At 53.7% G+C, this 26,728-nt stretch overlaps 2 protein-coding genes across 2 annotated transcripts; both read left to right on the top strand.

Moving 5' to 3' along the window:
• Positions 1-811: 811 nt before the first annotated feature.
• On the top strand, positions 812-11,014 carry CNKSR1 (connector enhancer of kinase suppressor of Ras 1). The gene is made up of 21 exons (XM_078452170.2): positions 812-943; positions 3,318-3,475; positions 3,581-3,762; positions 4,320-4,404; positions 4,820-4,861; positions 4,942-5,046; positions 5,630-5,689; positions 5,791-5,859; positions 6,159-6,260; positions 6,345-6,415; positions 6,495-6,568; positions 6,718-6,824; positions 6,902-6,932; positions 7,525-7,697; positions 8,600-8,673; positions 8,816-8,887; positions 9,353-9,426; positions 9,571-9,632; positions 9,715-9,814; positions 9,916-10,097; positions 10,359-11,014. The coding sequence occupies exons 1-21, from the start codon at positions 892-894 to the stop codon at positions 10,626-10,628; spliced, it is 2,145 nt and encodes a 714-aa protein (XP_078308296.2). The 5' UTR covers positions 812-891; the 3' UTR covers positions 10,629-11,014.
• Positions 11,015-11,478: 464 nt separating this feature from the next.
• On the top strand, positions 11,479-26,525 carry CATSPER4 (cation channel sperm associated 4). The gene is made up of 11 exons (XM_060626398.3): positions 11,479-11,823; positions 11,947-12,021; positions 12,499-12,642; positions 16,522-16,623; positions 21,077-21,174; positions 21,329-21,449; positions 21,660-21,793; positions 23,034-23,208; positions 24,195-24,406; positions 24,723-24,888; positions 25,896-26,525. The coding sequence occupies exons 1-11, from the start codon at positions 11,650-11,652 to the stop codon at positions 25,947-25,949; spliced, it is 1,455 nt and encodes a 484-aa protein (XP_060482381.3). The 5' UTR covers positions 11,479-11,649; the 3' UTR covers positions 25,950-26,525.
• The last annotated feature ends 203 nt before the right edge of the window (positions 26,526-26,728 follow it).

The following is a 26,728-nucleotide window of genomic DNA, read 5'->3' as shown; positions in this document are numbered from 1 at the left end:
AAATTTAACTTTAACTTCCAGTCTTGTTATTTTCATGCTAATAAACCCATTACTATATCATAAATGTTGGGGGGGGGGCGGTTAAGATTTTATTTTTTCAAGTAATTTCTACACCCAACAAGGGGCTCAAACTCACAACCTGGAGATCAAGAGTTGCATGTTTTACCGACTGAGCCAGCCAGGCGCCCCAATCATAAATTTGTGTCTTTAAGTATATTTTGGTTATAATTCTCTTCCTTGTAATCTCCAGCATTTTTTAATGCTTCCAAAAGCACTATTCTGAGAAAGGGTCCATAGCCAAAAAGCGTCTGTGTGCAGAAACGGGGCGGGGGGGGGGGGGTGCTAAAAATCCCTGTTCGAGAAGTTTTAGAGCTATTAACGCAGGTACTCTGCACCGCAACCCATTTAACAGAGAAACTGACATATGGTAGGTAGGGGCACATAGCTAACTAGCCGCACAGCTGGCATTTGCAGCCAGAGCTCTGGCTCTCGAACTTCTGTACTTTGCTGCTGAGCTCACTGCTCACCTTTATGCAGTTTTGTGTTTGTTTTGTTTTGTTTTGTTCCTGCGGAACCTAAAGGACAATCCAGCTTGGGGCGGGATCCCAGGCGCGCTCTAAAGTCGCCTGAGTCACCAGTGACACCGCCTCCGGGTCCAGCGGCCCCGCTGCCTAAGGACGCCTGAAGGGCGGGGCAGGAGGCGGACAGGCCGGGGGGGCCAATGGCTGTCGCCGCGCCTCACCTGGCCGTCCACGTGGGCCCAGGTAAGCTGGTGGCTCCGCCCAGAGCCCCGCCCCGGCCCCCGCCTCTCCCCAGGCCGGACTCCGGGAGCGGAAATTCCTGCGCGGGCGGGACCGGGCGGGAGCGGATCCCAGCGGGCCGGTCTCGGCCATGGAGCCAGTGGCGACCTGGACCCCCGCGAAGGTGGCAGCTTGGCTGAGAGGTGGGTGGGGCCTGGGCAGAGTTGGGCCTGAGGGGTCCGGGGACGGGGAGAGGAAAGGGGAAAAGGACATTCCAGGTCTGTCGGTTAGTCAACAATTTATAGAGTGTCTGCCTTTTACCCACCCGGGACTGTGCTAGGCAGGATAGGCGAGATGACCCCGGGGGTTCCGAGAACTCAGAAGGGGGTCACTCATCGCCCCAGCATCGCAAGGGGCTGCCAAGGTGGCCGTGGGGAGGCGGTGGTTGTGTAATGAAAACAGGGGGGTGGCCCACGCCCACTCAATCTCCTTCATCTCCCCTCCGCCCCAGGGCTCAGTGGGCTGTTATTAAACCCATTTTCCAGAAGCGGAAACTGACGCACTGAGCCAGGAAGTGACTTTCTCGGGCTTTGGAATATGGCCGGTCCTCCTGTCCTTTCCCTTCTCACCTTGAGGCTCCCAGTGAGAGAAGCAGAAGCCCCAGTCACACCGAAGGGGTTGGCACAACCCCAGCCTGGGGGCCTCAGGGGAGGAGATGCTGGCCAGAGGCAGTGAGCCCCGGTGGGTGGGAAACGGGCCAGGAGTGCAGCTGGGAGAGGGGAGGGGAGTCCCCCTCCTGATGGGAGCAGAGTGCGCTGCTGGCAGGCTGCTAGCAGGCTCCGGGCCACCAGCCCCTGAAAAGCGGGATTCGGGGCTGGAGTCAGACTCCCAGGCTGGGTTCCAGGCCGCGCCCCTCCACTCACCAGCTCTGTGACCAGAGGTCTCAGTTTCTCTATCCACATGATGAGAAAGTCAACAATGATCTCATGAAGTAGACAAAACGAGACATTCATGGCAGGTGCCTCGTATGTGTGGCTCAATGTAGGAGCCTTTTGGGAGGAAGGCAGCACAACAGGGTCACTGTACATGGCAGAAGAGCTGCTCATGGAATAACAGGTCCATGAACTCTTAGTCCAGTGTTCTTAATGTCAAACAAGGGGATGAAGGAGAGCTGTCAGTGACACTCACATTCCCCAATGATGGAGCCTGACTTGGAATGGAAGGAATTCCTTCAAAGAGTGAGCAAGCTACTTAATCTCTATTTTTATCAATTTTCCCACCTATAAAATGGGGATAACAATAATCTTTAACTCCTATGTTCAGTGAGAACCGATTGTGTTAATATGTGTAAAGCCCTTAACATTTCGCTCAGCACATAATAAGCCTTCAATAGACATTTTCCCTATTTTAGGCCTGCGTTGTGCCAGACATGGGCTGGAGTTAGAGATGAACAGTTAGTTATGGCCCAGAGCCTGAGGGGGTGACCAAGTGGGAGAGGTCGATGCTCAAGTGCAGGTGATGCTCAAGTGCAGGTGTTAGCGGAGGCACGGGGCAGAGGGAGCAGGAGAGCCCTCCGACTTACCCTGGGAAGTCATGGAAGGCTTCCTGGAGGCAGTTGAATTAAAAAGGGGAGTGAGGGAGCTAGAACAGTCTGGGCAGAAGAAATAAGACATGCCAGGACCCTGAGGCAGAAAAGCATCTCAGGAGTTACACTACAGGGACTTAGTGCCCGGATCATACAGGACCTTGCAGACCAGGCTAAAGAGTCTGGTGATAATACTGTGGTGGCTGTTACTGTCTACCATGAACCTGGGAATAGGCCAAGTGTTTGACATATCTCAGTCATGTCACTTAATACCCACAGGATTAGAAGGTAGGTGCTTTTATTATTGCCATTTCACAGGTGAGGAAACTGAGGCATAGAGCAGTTAAGTTCCTTGCTCACGTACTAGCCCTCAGGTCTCCCTGACTCCAAGGTCTTGTGCTCTTATCACCATCCCCACGGTTCTCAGACTTGAGTAAAGCACCTAGAGATTTGGTTAAAATGCAAAATGCTGGGCCTACTCGGAGTTCTGGTTCAGGGGGTGGGGCTGAGAATTTGTGGGGGTTTTTTAAGTTCATTTATTTGTTTTTGAGAGAAACAGGGACACTGCGGGTGGAGGAGGGGCAGAGAGAGAGGGGAAAGGGGATCCCAAGCAGGCTCCGTGCTGCCAGCGCCGAGCCCCATGCGGGGCTTGAATTCACAAAACGCAAGATCCTGACCTGAGCCAAAACCGAAAGTCGGACGCTTAACCCACTGAGCCACCCAGGCGCCCCGAGAATTTGTGTATTTCTAACAAGTTCTCCAGTGAGGCTGTCACTGCAGGTGCTCTGGAGACCCTTTGAGAGCCATTATCCTCTACTCTTCTACTCAACTCAGTAGCTGAGGGCAACTCAGAGTTTCCCTCTGTGAAATGGGTCCCCAGATTGATGCTAGGAACAGATAGGAGGGAAAGGGGCTTTGTGGGGGTGAAAAAGTGGCCCGAAAGGCCCTGGCACTCCCGGCTCCCTCCATGCTGGCCCCTGTTCTCCCTCCAGGCCTCCATGACTCCCTGCAGGACTATTGCTTTGAGGACTGGGAGCTGCCTGGCAAGTACCTGCTCCAGCTCTGTCCCCAAAGCCTTGAGGCTCTGACCGTATGGCCTCTGGGCCACCAGGAGCTCATCCTGGAGGGGGTGGAACAGCTCCGGGCCTTGGTGAGTGAATGGTGGCCACACTGGCTGCAGCTTCCATCCACCTGGGGGGTTGCTGATGGGGGGCTGGCCACTGTCAGGAGATAACCTGCCTTTACTCTGGCGCAGAGCTCTGGGCGACAGACAGAGAATCTGCAGAGCCTGACGGAGGGATTGCTGGAGGTGACCCAGGCCTTCCAGAGCTTAGTCGGAGGCCACCTGGAAGGCCGTGCTGAGCCCCCTGCTGATGTCCTTAGCGCGGCTGTGGAACTGGTGCATGAGGCCCGTGCCCTCCTCTTCTGGCTCAACAGGTACCTCGGGCTCCTCCCAGGACCCTGGTTGGGCTGACTGGTGAAGGGACCCTTCTCATCCCTGGCGTCCTCCGGGGCGTGGGAGAGAAGAACAGAGCTTGGCTCTTGTTCAGATACTGTGGAGCAGGGCAAAGAGGTTATTTGGTCAGTGCAGGGGCACCGGGATGCCTGGGTTCCCACTCATTCATAGCACTGCATAGAGAGCTTCTCCACTCTTCAGTGCTGCTGCTTGTCCCACAGGTCCCAGTTCAAATGTCACCTCCTCTGGGAAGCCTTCCCTGTTGGGTGTTCTTAGAGCTCCAGACACCTCACAGCCGCTGAAGTTATATCATTATTGCTGTAATCATGTTCCTAGAACAGGGCTTGGGACATATCAGGCACTTGACAAATAAGTCTGGTGCTAAGCTCTTTAGATTTATCCATCATCTTCTTTGCCCCCATCAAAACCGTCAGAGTAAGCGTTATCTATCCCCAAATGAGTCGTTGGCTCTGAGCGGTTCCATGACTTGACCGGTCAGCACAGCCTCCTAACCACTGCTCCATACTTCCCCTGTCAGGTACCTCTTCTCTCACTTAAACGACTTCTCGGCCTGCCAGAAGATTGGGGAGTTGTGCGCGGAGCTGGGCCAGGCCTTGCAGGAGGTAGAAGAACCAGGGGCCAGGCTTGGCCCAGTTTGTAGGGACCAAGTCAGGCTAGAGCTTTTTATAACCTGTGAATCAGCACAGGATGGGCTGTGGGGGTTGGGAAGAGGCAGAGGCAGGAAGAAGAGAGGCCTGGCCGCTGGGTAGGGGGCAGTGGGGGCCTGGGGTCTCCTAGCTGGCAGGGGCAGCTCAGAAAGTTTGACTCTCAGGAGAGGGTGGGGTGGGGGAGGGCATGTGTGGTGACTTCTGGGGCCTGGCATCAGGGGACGAGACCTTGGAGCCAAAGCTCTGAGGCCCCGTAGTTCTGGGAGGAGACCAGCATGCAGGACGCAGGGAGGGACTTTGGGGAAGCCCACCCTGTCCTCTGAGAAGGCAGTGCCCCTGACTCAGAGAAAACTGTCCTCTCTGCTTCCAGAACAGTCCGGCAGCTGAGAAGGAGAGCAAAGTCCTGAGCATTGTGAGTGTGGGGTTGAGTGGGGAGTAGGGGTGGTGGTGGGATGGGGGCTCAGGCTAGACATCCTGCTCCCCCTCCCCCAGTGCAGCCACGTGGTAGAGATCTGCCATGCCATCCTGAGCTGCAGCCCCCAGGAGCTTCTAGAGCAGACGGCTGTGCTGGAGCGTGTGCAGCTGGACGATCCTTTGGTGAGCGCTGACCCCTTGGTGGCCTTGTCCGGGCCCTCGGATTTGGCTATAGCATCCCACAGAACCCTGTACTGTTACGGCTGGAAGGCCTTTTCTGTACAGCTGTTAAAAAAGGCCCAGAGAACTTTCCCGGGGACACACTGTCATTCAGCACTCTCTCCAGTCTTGAGGGGCTTTAGCTGGTATGGTCTCAGGTGACACATTCCAGCCCTGGACACAGACCTGGCAGGTTAGGGGACTGGGGAAAGGACATGGGCTTTTCTGCCTTAATCTTTGACTAGTTAGGAAAACAGGAGCCTCCAGCCCTGCCCTGTCCCTGCCCCGTCCCTGCCCCGTCCCTGCCCCATCCCTGCTTGTCCCTTCAGGAGGGCTGCTGGGAATCTCCTACTTCGTTAGTCAGGGGACCAGCTTCCCTCTGGCCCTTACTGGACGAGGAGGCAGGGGCCCAGAGAGGAGTGGCAGGCCCTAGGTCTCACAGCGAGGTGGGCAGTGCCAACCTGGGGCCAGCTCTCTCCCCCATTCCCCCGACCCAAGAATCCCAGTTCCCTCATACTCTCAGTGACTGCAGCCTCTGCTTTGGCAGGGTCTGGAAATCCACACCACCAGTAACTGCCTGCACTTCGTGTCCCGCGTGGGCACTCAGGTGAGAATCCCACGCTCTTCTCAGCTGCCGTCTTACCCTCCGGCTGAGCCGGCTTCAGGCCCATGGAAAGCACACCCTATGAGCCCCACCCCCCATACCAGGTCCCTGCGGACTCCCGGCTGCAGATCCTGCCTGGAGACGAGATTGTCCAGGTCAACGAGCAGGTGGTGGTGAGTGAGGAAGAGAGGGACACGGCGGGAGGTGAAGGGGCTACTGAGTAGAGCCCAGGGCTGGTGGGTGGGGAGGGTACCTTGGGGAGACCAGGGCTGTGGGAGCTGCCTCCCGTGAAGTGAGCCAGCTCCCACAGGTCAGAGTGGCCTTGGCAGAGGCAAGGTATAGGGGCTGATGGAGGCCTCCTGGAGGAGGAGTGGCAGGAGGCCAAGGGCGAGGGCTGTTGGCTTACTCCAGAGCTTCCTGGCCAGCTCCATCATCCCAGAGTCCCTGTCCTTCCCCCTGCCCTGTCCCCCAGGTGGGCTGGCCCCATAAGAACGTGGTGAGGGAGCTGCTTCGAGAGCCAGCCGGGGTCAGCTTAGTGCTGAAGAAGGTCCCAGTACCAAAGACCCCCCCACAGGTAACTGTCCCTCAGCCCTGCCCACAGACTGCTTTCAGACCCCCATCGTCATCAGCTCTGTCACCATTTCTGGTTGTTCCCCAGACCCCTCCTCGGGCCCTGGGCTCCCCACAGCTGACGATCTCCTCGCTGGCTCTCACCCCACAGTCTCCCAGGTAATGGCTCTGCTGCGGGTGCAAGGGGAGGAGGGGGAGCCACGGGCTCACTCCTTTCATCTCCCCTTGTTCTCCCCAGGGCCCCACCCGAAGACGTCTTTGCCTTCGACCTGACTTCAAACCCAAGTCCTGGACCCAGCGCTGCCTGGACAGGTAGTTTCAAACTCCCACCAGGTGGTAGATGACCCAGGCAAGGCATGTGGGATGCCTGGCTCTGATCCCCAGACTCTAACACCCTCAACCTACTGCCCAGCCTGGGGCTAGGCTCACGGGCCCTCCTCTCTCTCCTTCCTCCCTGACAGACTCTACCTCCCTTGACCCTGAATCCCTACCCATTTTCCCTGCACCCCCAGCCACACTCCCAGCAGGGGTAGCAATGACTCGGGAACCCCAGGAGCACCCTGACAAGGTAAGGTGAGGGCTCAGCGAGGAGGGGTATGTGGCTCTGGCCCCAGATCCTTCTCTAACCCCTTATGGTCTTTTCAGAGTCCTGTCCCTCGTCAGAAGAAGTCAAAAGGTAAAAGATGTACCTGACTGGGTGGAGGTCCCCTGATATGAGCTCTTAGAAGTGTTTACAGTGCTTGGCAAGACCACCCCTCACATTTCACACACAGCTTCTCTTGAACAGCTGTTTCTGGGGTCAGACAGACCTGTGCTCCCAGCCTGGCCCTCTCACCTGCTCTGTGACTTTGGGCCAATGGCTTATCCTCTGATTTTTCATCTCCTCGTCTCCAAAATGGGAAGGGTCGGGGGCGCCTGGGTGGCTCAGTCGGTTGAGTGGCCGACTTCGGCTCAGGTCACGATCTCGTGGTTTGTGAGTTCGAGCCCCGCATCGGGCTCACTGCTGTCGGCGCACAGCCCGCCTCAGATCCTCTGTCCCTTCTCTCTCTGCCCCTCCCCCACTTGCACTCTCTCAAAAATAAATAAATACATAAATAAATAAAACGGGAAGAGCCAGCCCTACCTCAGGGAGACACCTGTAACATTTCAGGCGTAGAGTCTGGGTTCAGCCGTATCACCGGGGAACGCTGGTGGGGGAGTGGGGAGCAGGTTTGGGGGTCCAGGATGCCTTGCCGGTCCCTGATCCCCCAGGCCGTGCTGTGCTGCAGGTGTGGCAACGCGGCTGAGTCGCCGGCGGGTGTCATGCCGGGAGCTGGGCCAGCCAGACTGTGACGGCTGGCTCCTGCTGCGCAAGGTGGCTGGTGGCTTCATGGGTCCGCGCTGGCGCCGCTGCTGGTTCGTGCTCAAGAGACACACGCTCTACTGGTACCGCCAGCCCCAGGTGAGCACCACCCCCCACCCCAACACAGGTCAGCACGTGAGTCAGAGCCGTGGTTCTTGTCCTTATTCCACCATCCACTCCATCTGTGGTCACAGGCAGGCCGCAGACCCCCCCCCCCCCGCCCCCCGAGCCCTATCTGTAAAACGAGGATGCTTTTTGGAGAGAAATGAGTGAATGTGTGTGGAAAAGCAGTCTGGGAAAGGTATCGCGGGCAGTGCAGAAAGAATCACGTTTATTCTGCCCACCTCTCCTTCCTCTTCTGTTACTCTGTCTGTCCTAGTGATGGGCCATTTGTTCAACTGTTTATTCATTCAACAAACATTCAGGTGCCTACCGTGTACCCAGCTCTTAGCCGGGTACTAGGGACGCAGGGAAGACTTGGGCAGTTCCTGCTCCTCTAGGCTGGCGGGGGGAGGATGTACACACACTCAAGGACAGTTCAGGGGACACAGGCCATGATGAAGGAAAAGCCCAGGGATGGGGAGCAGCCCAGCAGAGGTAGACAGTCCAGCCTGAAGAGTGGAGAAGGCCCCCTGAGAAATCAACGCCTGGGGGTTAGTTGGATGGAAAGGAGAAAAAACCAGGAACGGAGAGCAGCGTTTGCAAAGCTCAGGGGTATGAAGCAGCTTTGTGTGTGTCTAACGACAGAACAAATGTATAAGCAGTCTTTTCTCTCTGGCTGTTTGCCTGGATATCTTTGGTTCCCCTTTGCTGTCTCAAAGGTGCCCCTTGGTCATAACCCTGCCCCCACCCCAGATTCCTGCCCTGAGCTCTAGGCAAGGGGAGATTTGTGGTTGGAGAGCCCAGAACACACCCTCTCCCCTCCCCCGCTCCAAGAACCTGACTAGGCCTCCAGGGTGTTGGGCCTTCAAGCTGACACTCACGCTATGATTCCCCCCCAGGATGAGAAGGCTGAGGGCCTCATCAATGTTTCCAACTACAGTCTGGAAAGTGGACAGGATCAGAAGAAAAAGTAGTTAAGTCCTGGACTGTGATAAGCTGGGGGGATCGGGCAAGAAAGGGAGAGCAGGGAAGCGGGGGCAGCAGGTAGCTGGGATTCCCAGTCCAGTTCTGGATGGGCACAGCCAGGCTGACCCAGGCCCTGTGCTCCCTGGCAGTGTGTTCCAGCTCACCCATGACGTGTACAAACCCTTCATTTTTGCTGCTGATACCCTGGAGGATCTGAGCATGTGAGTGCCACCCCCCTGACCTCCCAGCTTCCACATGAGTGCTTGGGTGCTTGGAAACCTGGATTCAAATCCCAGCTCTCAGATAGTAGCTAGTCAAGGCATTCACTTCTCTGAGCCTCAGTTCCATCATCTATAAAATGGGTTAATAAAAGTTCCTGCGTGGCCGGACTGGGTGACTGCGTGGCTCAGTTGGTTAAGTGTCTGCCTTTTGATCTCAGCTCAGGTCTTGATCTCAGGATCGCGAGTTCAAGCCCCGTGTTGGGCTCCACACTGGGCATGGAGCCTGCGTGAAATGAAATGAAATGAAATGAAATGAAATGAAATGAAATGAAATAAAATGAAATAAAATAAAAGGGTTCCTACCTCTCAGAAGTGCTCTGGAGATTAAATCAGAAGACGATATAGGTGAAAAGCCCAGACATATAGTAAATGGCAGCTCCCTGAGACCCGTTTGCCCCTCCACAGGTGGGTCCGCCATCTCATCACCTGCATTTCCAAGTACCAGTCTCCAGGCCGGGCCTCCCTGCCCCGAGAGGAAGGTGGGTGTCTCACCAGGTCTCAGCTGAGCCTCTGTCTTTCCTGGAATGGGGGCTGGGAACTCTAATGCTCTAGCCCACTCCCTGGCCTCCCGAAACCCTGTGATGCTGAGTGGGCTCCCCAACTGCTCCTGTCCTCCCCCCCAGACTGCTACAGTGAGACAGAAGCAGAAGATCCTGACGATGAGGCTGGGTCCCGCTCGGGCTCGGTGAGTAGGAGACTGGTAGGGGGCAAATGGCAGACCATGGGGGTCGGAATGCCACCCTTCTCTCCTTCTACCCTGCCCACAGCCCAGCCAAGCCCGAGCTTGGAGTCCACTCCATGGAGACACATTACCTGCAGCCACTCCCATGCAGGGTGGCCCACGGACTTCCTTTGGCCCACCAACAGGTGCTGTGCTGGGGCTGGGAGCTGGGATGGATGGTGGGGGTGGGGGGTGGGGGTGGGGGCTGGGATGGGCACATCCTCATCTGCTCCCCCCCCTCCCACAGACAACAGTGAAGGGGCACTGGAAGGAATGGTGTGGGGGCTGAGGCAGGGTGGCGTGTCCCTCCTGGGCCAGCCACAGCCTCTCACTCATGAACAATGGCGGAGCTCTTTTATGCGGCGCAACCGAGACCCCCAGCTCAATGAACGAGTGCACCGCGTGCGCGCGCTACAGAGCACACTCAAGGTCAGCTGGAGGGCACTGGGCGTGGTGAAGGACTGGGCTCTGGGCTTTCGGCTCTGGTTCCTGGCCTTGAGCTCTGGGCTCAGCTGTGGGCTGGGCCAAGTTCTAGGTTCCCAGAGCCAGACTCTCAATTTAAGGATCGATCAGTGCTAGACCGGGCCAGGTGCTGGGTTCTAAGCACCGGACTCCAGAGTTAGCTCTGGGCTTGGGCTCTGCCCTTCTCCCTGGGTGATCATGACCCCTTAGCCCCCACCCTCTTCACAGGCAAAGCTGCAGGAGCTGCAGGCCTTGGAGGAAGTGCTAGGCGACCCTGAGCTGACTGGAGAGAAGTTCCGGCGGTGGAAGGAGCGGAACCAGGAGCTCTACTCAGAGAGCCTGGGAGCCTGGGGCTTGGTGCAGGCTGAAAGCCACTCCCAAGTCCTGATCTCTGACTCCAGAGAACAGTCTTCCCACCCCCTGCCCTCTGAACCGGAGGAACAGTCCCATCTCTGCCCCCTGACCCCAGAGAGCAACCGCGGACCTCCTGACCTCTGACCCTGGCTAGTACCCTGGCTCCTGACCCGTGGCCTTGAGGACCACCTCAGCCTGCAGCCTCTGACATGCCCAGGACAGAGCATCCCCGGGTTCTATTCAAAGTTGAAGGTAGCGCTAGTCCATGTATCACCCCAAGGTGCCCCCCTTTGCCTCAGCGTCCACCATTTCTGTTCCTCTGTCCCTCAGAGTGGGCTAAGGTGAAGTGAGCTCTGTGCCATCCTCTCTTGCCAATTAAGGAGAAGCGGGGCTCAGGAATTCTCTCTCCCCCTCCGACCTACAGGGGCGTAAGACTGTGCACTTCTCCCTCCCCCAAGCCAGCCTGTGTAGGTGTTCATTTCACACAAGAGACACTTTCAACAGAATAAAATCAGTTTATCTAAAATGAATCCACATGTGCCTTTGACTTCCATATTAGAACCAGGAATCTGTCCCCAGAGGGGACAGGGCTGGAAAGATGTCAGAAGGGCACGAATGCTCTTGGTAACTAGTCTGCCATGCGTTCACACTGGCCTGGGCCCTATTCCCGGAGCTCCATGCCTGCCAGGATGATGGGCTGCTGATCCGTGTTAGTGAGGGCTTCCACTCATGCCCATCTCTCCCCCAGCCCTTTGGAGACCAGAGGGTGCTCTCCTGCCCCATCCCCGGGGGCTCAAAGAGAAACAGAAACCAGCCTTTTACTCTAGATAGAGAAACCCATCTTGCATGGAAGGGCAGGGTGGGCGGGCCTGGAGACTGGGGCGGTGGATGGTTTAGCCCACGGGGAGGAGCACAGGTTGAGGTTTGCTGGGAGGAGGGCCTCTGGGCCAAACACTGCTCTTCTCTCCTCCAAGTCTCACCTCTAGCTCCTGGACCCAGAGCAGGGACATGCCCCTGTGTCTCTCCATCCAGGCTGCACAAGAGACCTGACCTGTTCCCATCAGCCTCTGACCACTGCAGCCCCTTAGTGTCCCTGGCTTCCTCCCTGGGGACCAAGGGGAGTCAGCGGGAGGAGCTTCTCTTACAGTCAGAATTCCTTGGTGGAATGCAGACAGCTGGAGGTCACAGAGTCCTCTATGATCTCACCACGAGGGGGAGCAAGGCCACTTGGAATGAAGTTTCTTTGGTAAGTGGGAGGAGACGAGCAGCTATGATGGAAAACCGAAGGACTTGGTGGCAGCAGTGGACCGACATCAATATCAAACCTTTGAACGTCATGGTAGGTGGCCCCTGCCTCGGCCCACCCAAGCTGGGCATACCAGCGTAGGGTGGGGCACAGGACACCGCACTGGGTCCCCAGGGGCAGTGGCCGCACTGATGGGCCTTCTCCTCACCCTCACAGAGGGCCACTCACGAGCCCTACACCCGGACAGAGGAGCAAGTACTGATCAACCGCAGAGACATCACTAGCGCGAGGGTAAGGAGGAGGCCTGGGCTGCAGCCGGCAGCGACCCCCACCCCACAGTCACCCTTCTGCAGCTGTGCCCAGGGGGCAACAGGCCATCAGAATAAGTCTGCCCCCTTCTATTTTCTAAACAACCCCCCTGAGGACCCTCCCCAACAGTGATCCCTGTGTTGGCCCCCTCATGGCATGTTAGTAACCGCCAGGCAGTGCTCCCTACGGGAACCCTTATATGATGACAGTCACCAGCAGAGACCCCAGAAGTCTCCCTTCCAATGATCCCCACAAAGATCCCCCAGCAGTCACCCGCTTTTAGTGGCCGTATAGGTAGTGACCCCTACACTGATGCCCCCATTTCATGACCCCTCTCAGGCAACTTCTCCCCTTAGAGTGGCCCCCCCACCCAGGACCCCATTCACTGAGAACAAACGTCCAGGCAGAGGCCTCCCACCGTGACACCTGCCTGAAGGAAGGTCCCCCGCCCTCTCCCAGGATACCTGGGACATGCAGGAGTTCATCACTCGCATGTACATCAAGCAGCTGCTTCGTCACCCAGCCTTCCAGCTGCTGCTGGCCTTGCTGCTGGTGGTCAACGCCATCACCATTGCTCTGCGCACCAACTCCTTCCTTGGCCAGGTGGGACTCCAGCCTGACCTCTGCCCCCACTGATCTAATGGGGCAAGGGCTGGGTGAGGCACTTTTCTCTCGGGGCCCCAGACTCCTCATGTGTTCATGGTGATTGGATTGAATGTTCTTCAAGGGCCTGTCAGCTCTGACGTTCCAGGGAACTAGAGATCAAGGAAGACCTCATGGTGGAGGGGGCCCAGATTTGAGGAAGGCATTGGATTTGTAAAGAGGAAGGGCAGGAGAAAAATGGTGTGAGCAGAGGCAGACAAATGGGTGCCTGGTTGGGAAGGGTATCCCATTATGTGTGTGTGTGTGTGTGTGTGTGTGTGTGTGTGTACACACACACATATATGTACATACACACACACATTTTTAAGTTTATTTATTTTTGAGAGAGAGAGAAAACACAAGTGAGGGAGAGGCATAGAGGGCAAGGGAGAGAGAGAGAGAATCCCAAGCAGGCTCTGCACTGACAGCCCAATGTGGGACTCGAATCCATGAACCGTGAGATCATGACCTGAGCCCAAGTTGGAGGCTTAACCGACTGAGCCACCCAGGCACACCAAGGGTATCCCATTTTAACAAATAGTCACAAAGTGAGGATCACTCTGTGCTGGGGTTCCGGGCATGATCATAGCAGACCCAATCCTGTCTCAGACTCGTGCACGTCATTACAAATGCCTGAGTGTCAGAGTACATGGGAGCTCAGAGTAAGCATCCCGGTAGGGTCAGGGAAGCCTTCCTGGAGAAAAGGATGCTTCCGCTGAGAACGAAGAGTGAGTAGGAGTTGGCCAGGCAAAGAGCGGTGGGAAAGAGTGTTTAGGGTGGACAAAACAGCTTGTGAGCGAGTTCTGTGTGTCGGTCTGGAAGTCCAGTATGACTTTGGTCTTATCCATGTTTTAATTTCTTTACAAGGCGTATACTACATACGTGAATTATGCTATTTGAAGTCAGTGTTTTAAAAATGTCCAACGTGGTGGCTGATGATTTCAGAGAGATGGTCAACAGCTAGATGGTGCGGGGTTTTTAAGTTATCTTAAGGAGGATGGCCTCTATCCTATGTCGTTGGAAAGTCAGGGAAGGGTTTAAAGCGCGAAAGTGACATAACCAGACGTGTGTTTCAGAAAACGTACACTGGCTGCTACAGTGTGGACCACGGGAGGGAGGGTGCCAAGAATGGGACAAGATGGTCTGGCAAGACCGTGTTGTGGTGTTTAGTGAAAGATGGTGGGTCTTGGACCAGGGCCATGGCCGTTGGTAAAAGAGGTCACGTGCATTTGAAATTCTCTAGGAGTTGAATCCATGGGCCTCCCGACTGCTTTTCTTTATAGCAAACACTTCATAAGCACTTCCTATGTGTGCCACCTTTTTTAACATACATCATCATCTCACACGTGTAGGGAAGGAGAGAGCAAGAAGTTACACTTCTGGCTTGAGTAACTGTGTGGGGACGGTGCTGTTTGTTGGGACGTGGGGACATAGGACAATGAGTAGGTTTGGGGAGAATGCCGAGGTCACTTTGAATTGAGTAGCATTTGAGGCGCCCATGCAATATCCACATAGAGATGTCTAGTGAGAGGTTAGAGCTCAACTCTGAGATCCTGCTGAGAGCTCGGGGGGTGGAGACTCCAACGTGAGGGCTGCCAGCGTCTGGGTGGATGGTTGCCAGAAGCTAAAGGAGTACACGAGGTCACCTGGGAAGAGCATATCCAGTGAGAAGGGAAGAACGCCAGGACAGAGCTCTGAGGAGAGTCTCCAACTGAACGACAGAGAATGGAGGAGGTGCATGAAAGGAGACTGAGGAGGAGTGACCAGTAGAGTGGGGAGGACCCAGGAGAGTGTGCTGTCTGGTCTGGGGCCAGAAATGGCAAGAGAGGAGGCCAGGGAAGGATCATGGAGCATCCCCTGGATTTAGTTCCTGTGGCCTTGACAGGAGCTGCCTCCCATGCGGTGGAGGCAGACACCCAACAGCCAAGATTGTAGCACGAGTAGAACTACAAGGCAGCTTCAACCCCTCAACGGATCGTGAAATCAGTTCAGACTGCAGATACCAGCATTCTGATACAGAATGAAGTAGAATGAAAAAGAATGAAATAGAAATTGTACGTGTGTGCACGCGAGAGAGAGTGAGGGAGGGGGAAAGAGGGAGGATGTGAAATACAAAATTCACCTCTTACTATAGGTCCCAGTCAAAAAATGCTAGCTAAAACCTCTGGTGTAGGATATGTGTCCATGAAAGTCATGGCCTGTGAATACCAGACTGGTTTTGAACCTTGTCCCTATGCCATTAGGAGCCATAGCAGGCTTGTGGGTGGAGGAAGCAACTCTGATTTAGCCATGGATGCTCATGACTTGGAGAAGGCGGATGGAGTATTTAGGAAGCTCTTGCAGCAAATAGTGCAGAGAGTTTATTGCCTCCGGGAGTCAGCGGGGTGGAGCTGAGGGGACAGAAAGCTCTTCCTTGTTATAGACCGACATCCCTGGCCCATGACACCCTTAGGGAATTTGGAACAGGCAGGGAGCCCAAAACCTTAATCTCCCATCCGGGTTTAAGAAACTCTGCCCAGCCTCTCATTGGCCGGTGGATATGGGTGATGGCAAGGTTGTGGGTACCAGGAGGCCTCTGCGTGTGGTAGTGAACCTTGAGGCACTGAGTCTGTTGGCCATGGAAGTGGAGAAAGAGAGGAGTCCAAGGGACTTTGGTAACTGCCAGGGTGGAGTTGGAGGCTGGGAGCTGTTAACAGGGTCACAAACTATAGTAGGGTTACAGCTTCATGGGAGATTGGGGGAAAGTGAGTTGGATTTTTTTTTTTAATGTTTATTTATTTATGTTGAGAGAGACTGAGAGAGAGCTGGAGTGGGGCAGGGAGAGTGGGAGAGAGAGATTCCCAAGCAGGCTCCATGCTGTCAGTGCCAAGCCCAATGTGGGGTTCAGTCCCACGAACTGGGAGGTCATGACCTGAGCCGAAATCAAGAGTTGGATGCTTAACTGACTGAGCCACCCAGGCGCCCCAGTGAGTTGGATTTTAAACAGAATTCAAGGTCATGGTCATCCATCCATGAGTCCATCCACCCAGGGAACTGGACCCGTGAGTAGGCCGGCAGTGGGGGGCAGGGGGCATATGCAGGAAGTCGGTCAGGCCTTGTCTGGGAGATTTGGGAGACAAAGCAGCAGGAGTCGCTGGGACAACCAGAGAAGGAAGGATGAGGCTTGGTGCCCTCTGTCTCAGCGGCCAGGGCCTTTCCTTCCAATCCTGGAGCCTGTTCTGCCTCTCAGCCACCTCCCTTTCTCAAGTACCCCTGCTCCAGAGGTTAGGAGCAAAGGTTTATAGTCAGACAACAGTCTTTTTTTTTTTCTTAATTTTTTTTTAATGTTTACTTATGTTTGAGAGAGAGAGTGAGACAGAGTGTGAGTGGGGGAGGGCCAGAGAGAGGGAGACACAGAATCGGAAGCAGGCTCCAGGCTCTGAGCTGTCCGCACAGAGCCTGACGCGGGGCTCGAACTCACGGACCACGAGATCATGACCTGAGCTAAAGTCGGACGCCCAGCCAACTGAGCCACCCAGGCGCCCCTATAGTCAGGCAACAGTCTTTATTGCTAACTCTGTGGCCTCAGGCACCTCTCTGATTCCTCATCTGTGAGACGGGAATAAAGCCCACTTTGGAGGACGATGGTGATGCTGACATGAATGACACATGTGGGGCCTTAGCACGGTGCCTGGCATGTACATGGACAATGTGTACTAAAGGCAGCTGCAAAGTTGCTGATGAAGAGCAGCAGGAGTACGGGCCTGCCCTTCCCCCGACAGATGCCGCCCTGCCCAGCCTTGCCCAGGCTCTGTGCCACTGACCTCTCTGCCCCTCTCTTTTTCTCTGTCTTTCATATAGAAACACTATGAGTTGTTCTCTACCATAGATGACATTGTGCTGACCATCCTTATCTGTGAGGTCCTCCTCGGCTGGTTAAATGGCTTCTGGATTTTCTGGAAGGTGAGATCCTGGGTCCTTTCTGCCATCGCCCCAACTCCTTAGGGACTGCACCCCACCCCTGGGCTTCTTCTGGTCCTACGAGCCGAGGGTCTGTGTGTGTGTGTGTGTGTGTGTGTGTGCGCGCGCGCGTTGTGTGGAGAGAGAGACCAACCACTTCTGAGATGTCTGTGATGCAGCAGAAAGTAATTTGTACTGGGGCACCTGGGTGGCTCAGTCAGTTAAGTGTCTGACTCTTGATTTTGGCTCAGGTCATGATCTCATGGTTCGTGAGTTTGAGCCCCAGGTCGAACCCCTCATTGGGCTTTAAGCTGACCACATGGAGCCTGCTTGGGATTCTCTCTCTACCCCTCTCTCTTTGCCCCTCCTTTGTGAGCACTTGTGCAAACCCCTATGGTCAAGTCATTTCTGAAGTCCAGGGATTTATTTTGCCTTTGGCCATGTTTGAGAAGAGGCTTTAAGAAAACCTTTTGGGGCGCCTGGCTGGCTCACTCAGTGGAGCATGCAACCCTTGATCTCAGGGTTGTGAGTTCAAGCCCATGTTGGGTATAGAGACTACTTAAAATAAAATCTTTTTTTTTCAAGCATATAAAACAGTTTTTTTAATGTTTATTTCTGAGAGAGACAGAGACAGAGCATGAGTAGGGGAGGGGCAGAGAGAGAGGGCGACACAAAATCCAAAGCAGGCTCCTGCAATCAGCACAGAGCCCAACATGGGGCTCGAGTCATGAACCACGAGATCATGACCTGAGCCAGAGTCAGCTGCTTAACCAACTGAGCCACCCAGGCACCCCTAAAATAAAATATTAAGAAAACAACAACAACAAGACTATCAAGTCTTTATACCTTTCAAAAAAAGGAAGTATCATTTAAATACAGTTACCAGGAGGCGCCTGGGTGACTGTCATTTGAGCGGCCGACTTTGGCTCAGGTCATGATCTCACGGTTTCTGGGTTTGAGCCCCGAGTCAGGCTCTGTGCTGCCAGCTCAGAGCCTGGAGCCTGCTTTGGATTCTGTGTCTCCCTCTCTCTCTGCACCTCCCCCGCTCACAGTCTGTCTCTCTCTCTTTCTCTCTCTCTCTCAAAATAAATAAACATTAAAAAAAATTTTTTTAATACCATTACCAGGACAACCAGTTAGAATTCTAAGCTTTCCAGGGGTCAGAGGTTCACAGAACACGGTGTAGTTGAACCCAGAACAACATTGCTGAAGTCTGGGCGTCTTAAAGACTGCTTTGTGCAAATAACATTTGCAAGGATGTTCATTAACAGAAAATCGAAGGGATGGTGCACACCCTTAGTGTTTCCTCACTCGAGGGGAGGGGAGTAGGTACGGTGCTTTGTGTGAACATTTCAATGGTCCACTTTATCAGAATTAGCCCTGGAGGCAGGCAGACATCTGTTCCATAAGAGAAAACATTTCTTCCTTTGTATCTTCTTGAGATTTTTTTTTTCAGCAGCAGTAGGGGGTCTGCACTTTCTTAGCAATGCTTCTTTAATTTTTTTAATTTTTATTTAAGTAAGCTCCACGCCCAGTGTGGGGCTTGAACTCAACAAAGGACCCTGAGATCGCAAGTCACACCCTCTATGGGCTGAGCAACCAGGCACCCCAGGGGGCCTGCACTTTCAAGGTTAACCCCCAGGCTTTCATTAGGACAAGGGAACTGAAGCAAGCCTGAGAATCTTGTGCTCCTCCCAGTCACTCTGCTTGTCCCTTAAACCCATGGTTCTCAACCTCAGCACTATAGACCTTTTGGCCTGGATGATCCTTTGTTGTGGGGGCTGTCCTGTGCACTGGAGGGTGTTCTGAAGCATTCCTGGCCTCTCCCCACTAGATGCCACTTAGCATCTTCCTAGTTGTGACAACCAAGAATGTCCCCAGACATTGCCAAATGTCCCTTGGAGGGCAAAATCATCCCTGGCTGAGAATTCATGTCCTAAACCCTAACCTTCATCAGGGACCAGGGTGAAAACCAGGGTTTGTTAGAGATTGTTTCTGCCTCCTTCTCCCTCACCCCCCTGGCTGTTGTGGAGGGGGGAGACTGGGGGAGGGAAAGAGGAAATGCAGGAAAGTGGAAAGCCTGTAAATTAATATCTCAAAATATGACCCCACCATGTAGGAATCCCCAAAGTTTTGTCCCCAGCTCTTCCTTTTCTTCTACTCTTGTGGATTCCTTTTTCCTCCTTACCCCCACAGCCTATTAATCAGTTTCACCGCCTAACGATTTCTCAAATGTCTTGCCACTTCTGCCTCTTTGCTACCCCTCTCTAGCTCTTGCCTGGTCTTCTCCCACTAGGATGTTGCTTTAGCCTCCAGGATACCCCTCCCCCCCCCCCAACCCCCCCCCCCCCCCCCCCCCCCATCAAAGTAATCTCCCCAAGGCACAGGCCAAAGTATCCTTAAAATCCTGCCCTGGCTCCCTGTTGTTTATAGATCAGGTCGAAAGGCTTTATAGTGTTTAAGGCCTTCCACGATGTGGCCCTTGCTTATTTCTGCAGCCTCATCTTTCCCTGCCTTGCCCTTGAAGTTCCGGCTACCAGACTGCTTGCAGCTGCACTCCCCAGCGCATACCCACACGCACCCGCACACGCACGCATCCGCACACGCACGCATCCGCACACGCACCCTCACGCATCCGCACACACCGCTGCTTCTCGCCTCCATGCCTTTGTCCAAGCTGACCTCTCGTCTATGAAAGCTCCCTGCCACTTTATTCATTTGCTCTACTCCTGCTTACAGCTTCAGACTCGTTCAGAGATCTTCTCTTCCAGGAAGTCCTCCCGCCTCTCCCAGTGTCTCCCTGACAATCTCTCTCACATGGAGTTTCAATTTACTGTCAATCTGTCTTCCTGGAAATTGTGTGCCCTGCAGGGCAGAAATCTCCTTGTATCCTCAGGATCCGGTGCAGGGTCTGGCGTATACTAGGAGCTTAATACTGGCTGGTTAGAGCGCCGGATCTGTGGCCAGGCTGACTTGCGTCTCCTGATGTACGTGTAGGCACAGGCACGCCGAATGTGGGATTCCAGGAGGGCTTGTGTTCACTGTTCTACCTGATACGTTTAAGAACTTTTTTTTCCCATTAGAAAAAGTTTTCTTGGGGCGCCTGGGTGGCTCAGTCGGTTGGGCGGCCGACTTCGGCTCAGGTCATGATCTCGCGGTCTGTGATTTCGAGCCCCGCGTCGGGCTCTGTGCTGACAGCTCAGAGCCTGGAACCTGTTTCAGATTCTGTGTCTCCCTCTCTCTGACCCTCCCCTGTTCATGCTCTGTCTCTCCCTGTCTCAAAAATAAATAAAACGTTAAAAAAAAAAAGTTTTCTTTTTGAATATTTAATGCAGATATAGATTGGTCGAAAACTATATTGAAAGGTACACAGAGAATTCTTCCTTCCACTCCCTCCCTTCATCTCTTCCCCTCCACCCCAGGTAATCTTTTTAGATTTATAGCCTATCAGTGTGTATTTTGCGATCATAAGCTAATATGTGTATACTTTAGTTTTCCTTTGCCTTTGTCCCCCATCCCTCCTCTCCCTCCCTTCCTTTGTCTTTGCCTCCCTCCTCCCTTCCCTCGCACTTTGCTTTTGTCACTTAATGGATCCTGGCAACCTTTCTGTATCAGTACATGGAGATATTTCCCATTTGTCTTTTTTGCTACACAGCGCTCCATTGAATAAATGCTCCGTGGTTTATTCAATTGGTGTCTCATTGCTGGACACTTTAGTTGTTTTCAACCTTACACAGGTGTCATTTTGTACTTGAACCAGAGTTTCCGTGGGTCAGATTTGAGTAGTGGGATCACTGGCTGAAACATAAATGTATCCACTGTTTGTTAGATAAATTCCCCCTTTCGTGGCTGTGCTTGAACTTTTCATACATGAGGCTCCTTCCTCAGTCCCCACCCCTATGTAACTTTGTGCCTTACTGGACAGAGGGCTTGTAAAAATTTCCTGTCTCTCTCTCTCTCCCTGTCTCTGTCTCTCTCTCTCGTACAGTGAGGGCTAGTGTACTTCTGAACTGGCTACTGAAGTAGTGTTCTTGAATGTTTTTATTAGTATTTACTTTTATTGTATTATTAATTATAGTGTGAGCCACACAAAGCCTGGAGCATCCGAACGCTCTCCTGTCACCTAACCGTAGGGCAAGGCCATTTTCAGCAGTGCGCTAGCCCAGGTGGCTGCTCAGCTTAGGAACTAGCTGTGTATACGTGAGAGTCTCCACTGTGTGTCTCTGAGACTGCACTTGGCCGTGGACACACGTACGAGACAGGGAGTGCCTGTGTGTTTTGTGGCACGTTTGGGGAATGCAGATAAGTAACAGCAGTGGGTGGCAGATAACTGGCCCTGCTCTGAGAGGAACACTGAGCCTCCCAACCTTGGGGCAGTGGGAGGGCAGGCCCAGGATGTCCCCACAGGCTGGGCCTGATAGACCCCACTGGGGCTGGCCCCCCCAACCCCCCCCAGGACGGCTGGAACATCCTCAACTTCCTGATCATCTTTATCTTGCTCCTGGGGTTCTTCATTAATGAACTCAGTTCCATTTCCATCACCTATACCCTCAGGTGAGCTGGGAACTCGGGAGAAGAAGGGGAACTGTCTGGACCCCGGGAAGGAGATGAGGTGGGGATCAGTTCTGCCTGTCTGGGCAGGTCAGGGGGCGGGGGGAGGAGGGGCCTGGGAGGGGCCAGGGGGCACCCCTGAGAGGCTGTGCCACAGGGCGCTTCGTCTGGTGCACGTGTGCATGGCGGTGGAGCCTCTGGCCCGGATCATCCGTGTCATCCTGCAGTCGGTGCCTGACATGGCCAATATCATGACCCTCATCCTCTTCTTCATGCTGGTCAGTGCCCTCCCTTGCCCTCAATCCTCCCCTTCCCTGAGCAGGGCCCCTGGGTCACTGGGGATACAGGGGTGTCTGGAAGAAGAGGAGAGGCCTATGGGCCTGAATCCCTGTCATTCCCTTGGCGGTGTTCATTTGCATGGCATGTGCATGTCCTGTCCCCAAGGTCCCTGGGTGAAGTCCAGGCATCTTCTCTGGTTTCTCTGGCAGGTGTTCTCCGTGTTCGGGGTCACTCTCTTTGGTGCGTTTGTGCCCATGCATTTCCAGAACATGCAGGTTGCCCTGTACACCCTTTTCATCTGCATCACCCAAGATGGCTGGGTGGACATCTACAGGGACTTTCAGTGAGTGTCTGTGGGGCTTCCGGGCCCCCAACCCAGTGGGGCGAGGCAGTGGGAGTGGGTGGTCCAGAGCTTGGGATGAGGGTGTGCCCAGCAGGAGGGGGGTGCCTGGAACTTCAAACTGGGGGAAGGGAGACCCCTGAGACTGGGGCCTCTGGGTTTGTGGCCTGCTTGAAGCCTTGTTCCCCTTGAAATTCCACCTGTTCAAAGTCCTACTGCAGGCCTGTTCATCATTTCTCCTGTCATGCTAAACAAGTGGGTAGGTCTTGAGCAAGAGAGCAGCTCTGTGGTTTCAGGACAGCCTCCCAGCCCACATCTGAGCCCACCAAGCTGCCTGGATTCCTGGGAACTCAGAGCCTCATTTCATTCTTTCTTACACCTGCTGCCCAAGGCCATTTGGGGCCATAGATGGCCACCAGGTTCTGTTCTTTTCCATTACCCTATTTGTTTCCAGTGCACTCTAGGAAGTGGGTCCTCCTGACTGATTTCTTTTTATCTCTTGTGAGACTAGAAGCACAGCTGGGAAAGGGTTTCTGTGGGCACCACCCACTATGATGTAGGTAGTGGGAAAATCATAGAGTGTAAATAAAGGTATACTGGAGGCTGGGCTTTTGAGTCTTTGCTCCATCACACTAGCCATGCAACCTTGGACAAATTCCTTCATCTCTCTTCTGAGCCTCAGCTTCCTCACCTGCTGATTGGGGATTATTGTAATTAACTGTGTCTGAATTGCTGTAAGGATCAACAGAGAAAATCTATTTAAATCTCTTAGCATAGAGCCTGGCACAGAGTATCTCTATATGCGCGCGCGTGCGTGTGTGCGTGTGTGTGTGTGTGTGTGTGTGTGTATGGAAAGAGAGAAAGAAAGACCTATTCTTTAGGAAAATATCTTATAGGAGATTCATAACAAGGTATTAATAGTAGATGGGTTTTTTTCCTATATATCTTCCTTCTAATTCTCCTATTATGAGCTTGAGTTATTTTTTAAAATAAGAAAATCGTGAATAAAGAGTGTAGCCAGTAGATTAAACTTGATAATGCCGATGGACACATCCCCACCTTAGAGGGCTGGCTTGAGGCCCTGTGTGCTCAACAAAGAGCAGCTGCTATGACAGTCAGGAACAGGCATTCGATCAGCACAACAGCAGTGAGGTAGCAGAAGACCCAGTGGGCCTTGAGGTAGTGTCCCCGTTTCCTAGATGGGGAAATCGAGGCTCAAAGGGCCCCTGTCTGCCATCTCCAGGATGGAGACAAGAGAGTACGCAATGGAGATTGGGGGTGCTGTCTACTTCGCCGTCTTCATCACCATCGGTGCCTTCATTGGCATCAACCTGTTGGTCGTTGTGGTGACCACCAATCTGGAGCAAATGATGAAGGCAGGCGAGCACGGACAACTGCATCAGACAACCTTCCGTGAGGTGAGTGGGATGGGAGGGCAGAAGGGAGGAGGGCGCAGAATGTACTGACTTGACTGTGTATATGTGCACATATGTGTGTGTATGTGTGTATGTGAGTGCACATGCACATGCTTCCACACTCGAGGGCCTGGGGAAAGTCAAGCCTGAGACCTGGGGGCAGCATGCCCTACCTTGAGTGACATCTGAGGGGTATGGATTTCCTAGGTTTTTAAAGTTTTTTCATTTTGAGAGAGAGAGCATGCGCGTGCACAACGGGAGAGGGGCAGAGAGAGAGAGAGAGAGCGAGCTAGAGAGAGAGGATCCCAAGCAGGCTCCACACTGCCAGCACAGAGCTCAATGTGGGACCTGAACCCATGAACCATGAGATCATGACCAGAGCTGACACTTAACTAACTGAGCCACTCAGGCGCCCCCTAGATGCCTTATGTCTATGGCAACTCAAAACTGAGTGGCTGGGTGACCTTTGGGCAGATAACCAATTTAAGCCTCAATTTCTTCTGCAAAATGGGAATAATAATAGTTCTTTTCTCATAGGACTATCATGAGAATTATGGAGATAAATGAACAGTAGTTGGCACACACATACAACTCATTAAATGTTAGCTGCAGTGCTACTCATTCAGGGGTAGAACCTCCAAAAGGTCGGTGAGGGTGGAGGGTGGAGTACTTCCACAATGTTGACGGCTGTGGGCTATGACTTCAGAGTAGCCAGGGCTTTAGAAGTTGGCCGGGTAGGATTTATCAGGAGGGAAACTGGGTGCTAAATTTTGAAAAGGGGCTAAGAATTTTCAAAGAGGTAGGGAAAGGGCTTATGCATCTGAAGCCTCCCACCAACAGCGTAGGGAGGCTAAGATCTGTTGGAGCTCAATGAGGGGCATTAGAACCCTGGTATCCTGGGAGACTCATCCTCCCCGAAGCCAAGCAGGAAGGGACTGGGGGAGGGGTGTCGGCTGAGCTCTGTCCCTTCCCCGTTTCCCTCCTCCCAGACAGGCAAGGAGGAGGAGGATGGAAGTAACTACCTGCCACTGGTGCACTGTGCGGTCGCCCGTTTGGAGATGTCTGGCCTCCCCCAGGAGCCACTTACGGGGGGCAACCTGTCTAACCTCTCGGAAAACACCTGTGACAACTTTTACCTGGTGCTCGAGGCAATACAGGAGAACTTGATGCAGTACAAGGAGATCCGAGATGAGCTTAACATGTAGGCCGGGTATTGGGGGTACCCCGAGTCCCATAAGTCTGGGCTGAGCGCAGACCTCGGGGCCATCACCATTCTATAACACGGGCCCTGGGGCCCTACTTGACCAGGGTCTGTGGGTGCAGGAGCTAGAATCCCCAGACCTCCCTGTTCTTCCATCCCACGTGAGCACACAACTTTGGCTGGATCTCCATAGGAGTGAGGGGGGAGGGCAAAGCGGGGTGGATGCCAGGGAAGAGATGTGGGGTCTGCCCCCCTTTTTCTCCTTCCCCTCCAAACTCCCTCAGCCCTCGGAAAGTACTCACCCCTCTGCCCCCAGGATAGTAGAGGAGGTGCGCTCCATCCGCTTCAACCAGGAGCAGGAGGAGGAGCTGATGCACAAGCATGTGTCCCTGAGCCTGTCGGTGGCGAGTGGGTCCTCCCTGGACATCCACGACATGACTTGCCAGCAAGACTTGATCACTGCGCTCATCAACAGGGATAAGGTGCATGCAGCTTCCCTCTCCTACCCAATAAGTGCTCGTCCAGCCACCCCACCCAGCTCAGCCTCTGCCCCATTAGTCAAACTTTCTGTCGATTTCAAGACAGGTCTACCTTCTAGACTTCTGTGCACGGACTGCACTCCCTCAGCCACAGCTGATCGGTTAGGTTCCACCCTTTCCTCCTCAGAGAGCCTCTGCCGGCTCCCTTCAGGCTCCTCCCATGGAGCCACTTATGTTTCTAATGCCTTCAAACCTACCCCTTCCTAGGGTGGCTTGAGCCAGCTCAGTTTCTGCTTAGTGGCAGATACCTAGGCCCACTGGGGGCAGAGGGCCCCTGGGTTCTCTCCAGGGTGCATAAGAATGGCCTCCTCTTGGGGCACCTGGGTGGCTCAGTCAGTTGAGGGTCTGACTCTTGATTTGGGCTCAGGTCATGATCCCAGGGCTATGGGATTGAGCCCTGTGTTGTGCTCTGGGATAAGCATAGAGCCTGCTTAAGATTCTCTCTCTCCCTCTGCCCCACTACCCCTGCTTGTGCTCCCTTTCTCTCTCTCTTAAAAAAAAAAAAAAAAAATATATATATATATATATTTATATATAATATTTATATATTTATATATTTATTTATATATAATATTTATATATTTATTTATATATATATATATATATATTTTTTTTTTTTTTTTTTTTTTTACACACACACACACACACACACACACACAGCCTCCTCCTGAGGGAGGAAGCTTTTAGGGAGAAAAAGGCACACACCCACATAACTTAATTTCCTTTCTCCACTTCCCAAACCACCTGACTGGGCTAGAATGGCCTGGAGCCTTGTGAATGTCCACAGCCTGGGCTCCCAAGCTCAGAGTGGATACTAAGGCAGCTAGAGTCAGACATATGAAGGACTTCCCTGGGAGGCCTGGCAGGGTAGCTGCCAGGAGGGGAGGGGAGCAAGGCAGTGTTTGCCATGTGAAGGTGAGGGATCGACAAGAAAACCCCTTGGTTTGCAGGTTCAGGAATCCAACACAAACCTGCTCCTTAATAAACACAAGGCCAGCCGCTGAGAGGCAGGACGGGAGCCAAGGGACCTGCGCACACACACCCAGCTGCTGCATCTTCCTGCACCTCTAGTGTGACTTGGCACAGCCTGGTCTGAGCCCATCCTCTCCCTTACACCTCGGCAGATGCCTGGGGCTGAGAAGGGGGTGGCATGTCCAGGGCTTGTACCTGTGAGCCCCAGGTTCAGAGGAATTCAGATGGACAAGGATGCTGGATGAGAGAGGGAGCCCCATAGCAAGGATGAGCACCTAGCGGGGGTGCTGGCTAAGGCAGCCAGGGTTTGTCCTAAGGATGGGCATCCCTGGTCCTCTGCATTAGGCCAGAGCTAGATGGGGCCTAAGTGGGCTTAAGCACCAAGAGGAGAAAGGTGAGGCCAGTGGGGCCAGGCATCTGTGTATTGACAATAAAATTTTGCGTTGGGATCAATATGTCTGAATCGTGGCTCTACAAACCCCTTGGGGCAATTCTTGCCAAAAGCCTATTTGTCTGGTGGGAGAGTTACTGACAGCCCTCTAGAGCTTCTAATCTAATGGGAGAGAGAATCTGCACCCTGAAAATTTGTGACTTAATGGTAGGGATATAATCTCTGCCCTTACTGTTCTAATTTTTTTTTGGTTGGGGGGGTGGCAGTGGGTGGGAATTTGGTCCTCATGGTTAGGAGCCTGGTCTGATGGAGACAGCCCTACCCTCCCTCTCTGAAGGTAGAGAAGACTGGTCCTTATTCTGGGGAGCCCTAGTCTGTTGAGGTCACCATTGATCAAGTCGTGCAAATACAAGCAGTTTT

The sequence above is a fragment of the Panthera onca genome, chromosome C1, assembly GCF_046562875.1.
Source record: "Panthera onca isolate mPanOnc1 chromosome C1, mPanOnc1 haplotype 2, whole genome shotgun sequence".
Lineage (NCBI taxonomy): Eukaryota > Metazoa > Chordata > Mammalia > Carnivora > Felidae > Panthera > Panthera onca.
Note: the sequence above shows the minus strand (reverse complement) of the source record. Positions and strands in the feature narration are given on the sequence as shown.

Coding starts and splice junctions, on each gene's coding strand:
- CNKSR1 (XM_078452170.2), top strand. CDS start 892: ATGGAGCCAGTGGCGACCTGGACCCCCGCGAAGGTGGCAGCTTGGCTG. Junction 6,416..6,494: donor CTCACCCCACAGTCTCCCAG/GTAATGGCTCTG, acceptor TGTTCTCCCCAG/GGCCCCACCCGAAGACGTCT. Junction 9,633..9,714: donor CTGGGTCCCGCTCGGGCTCG/GTGAGTAGGAGA, acceptor CCCTGCCCACAG/CCCAGCCAAGCCCGAGCTTG.
- CATSPER4 (XM_060626398.3), top strand. CDS start 11,650: ATGCAGACAGCTGGAGGTCACAGAGTCCTCTATGATCTCACCACGAGG. Junction 11,824..11,946: donor TCAAACCTTTGAACGTCATG/GTAGGTGGCCCC, acceptor TCACCCTCACAG/AGGGCCACTCACGAGCCCTA. Junction 21,450..21,659: donor TCATCCTCTTCTTCATGCTG/GTCAGTGCCCTC, acceptor TTTCTCTGGCAG/GTGTTCTCCGTGTTCGGGGT.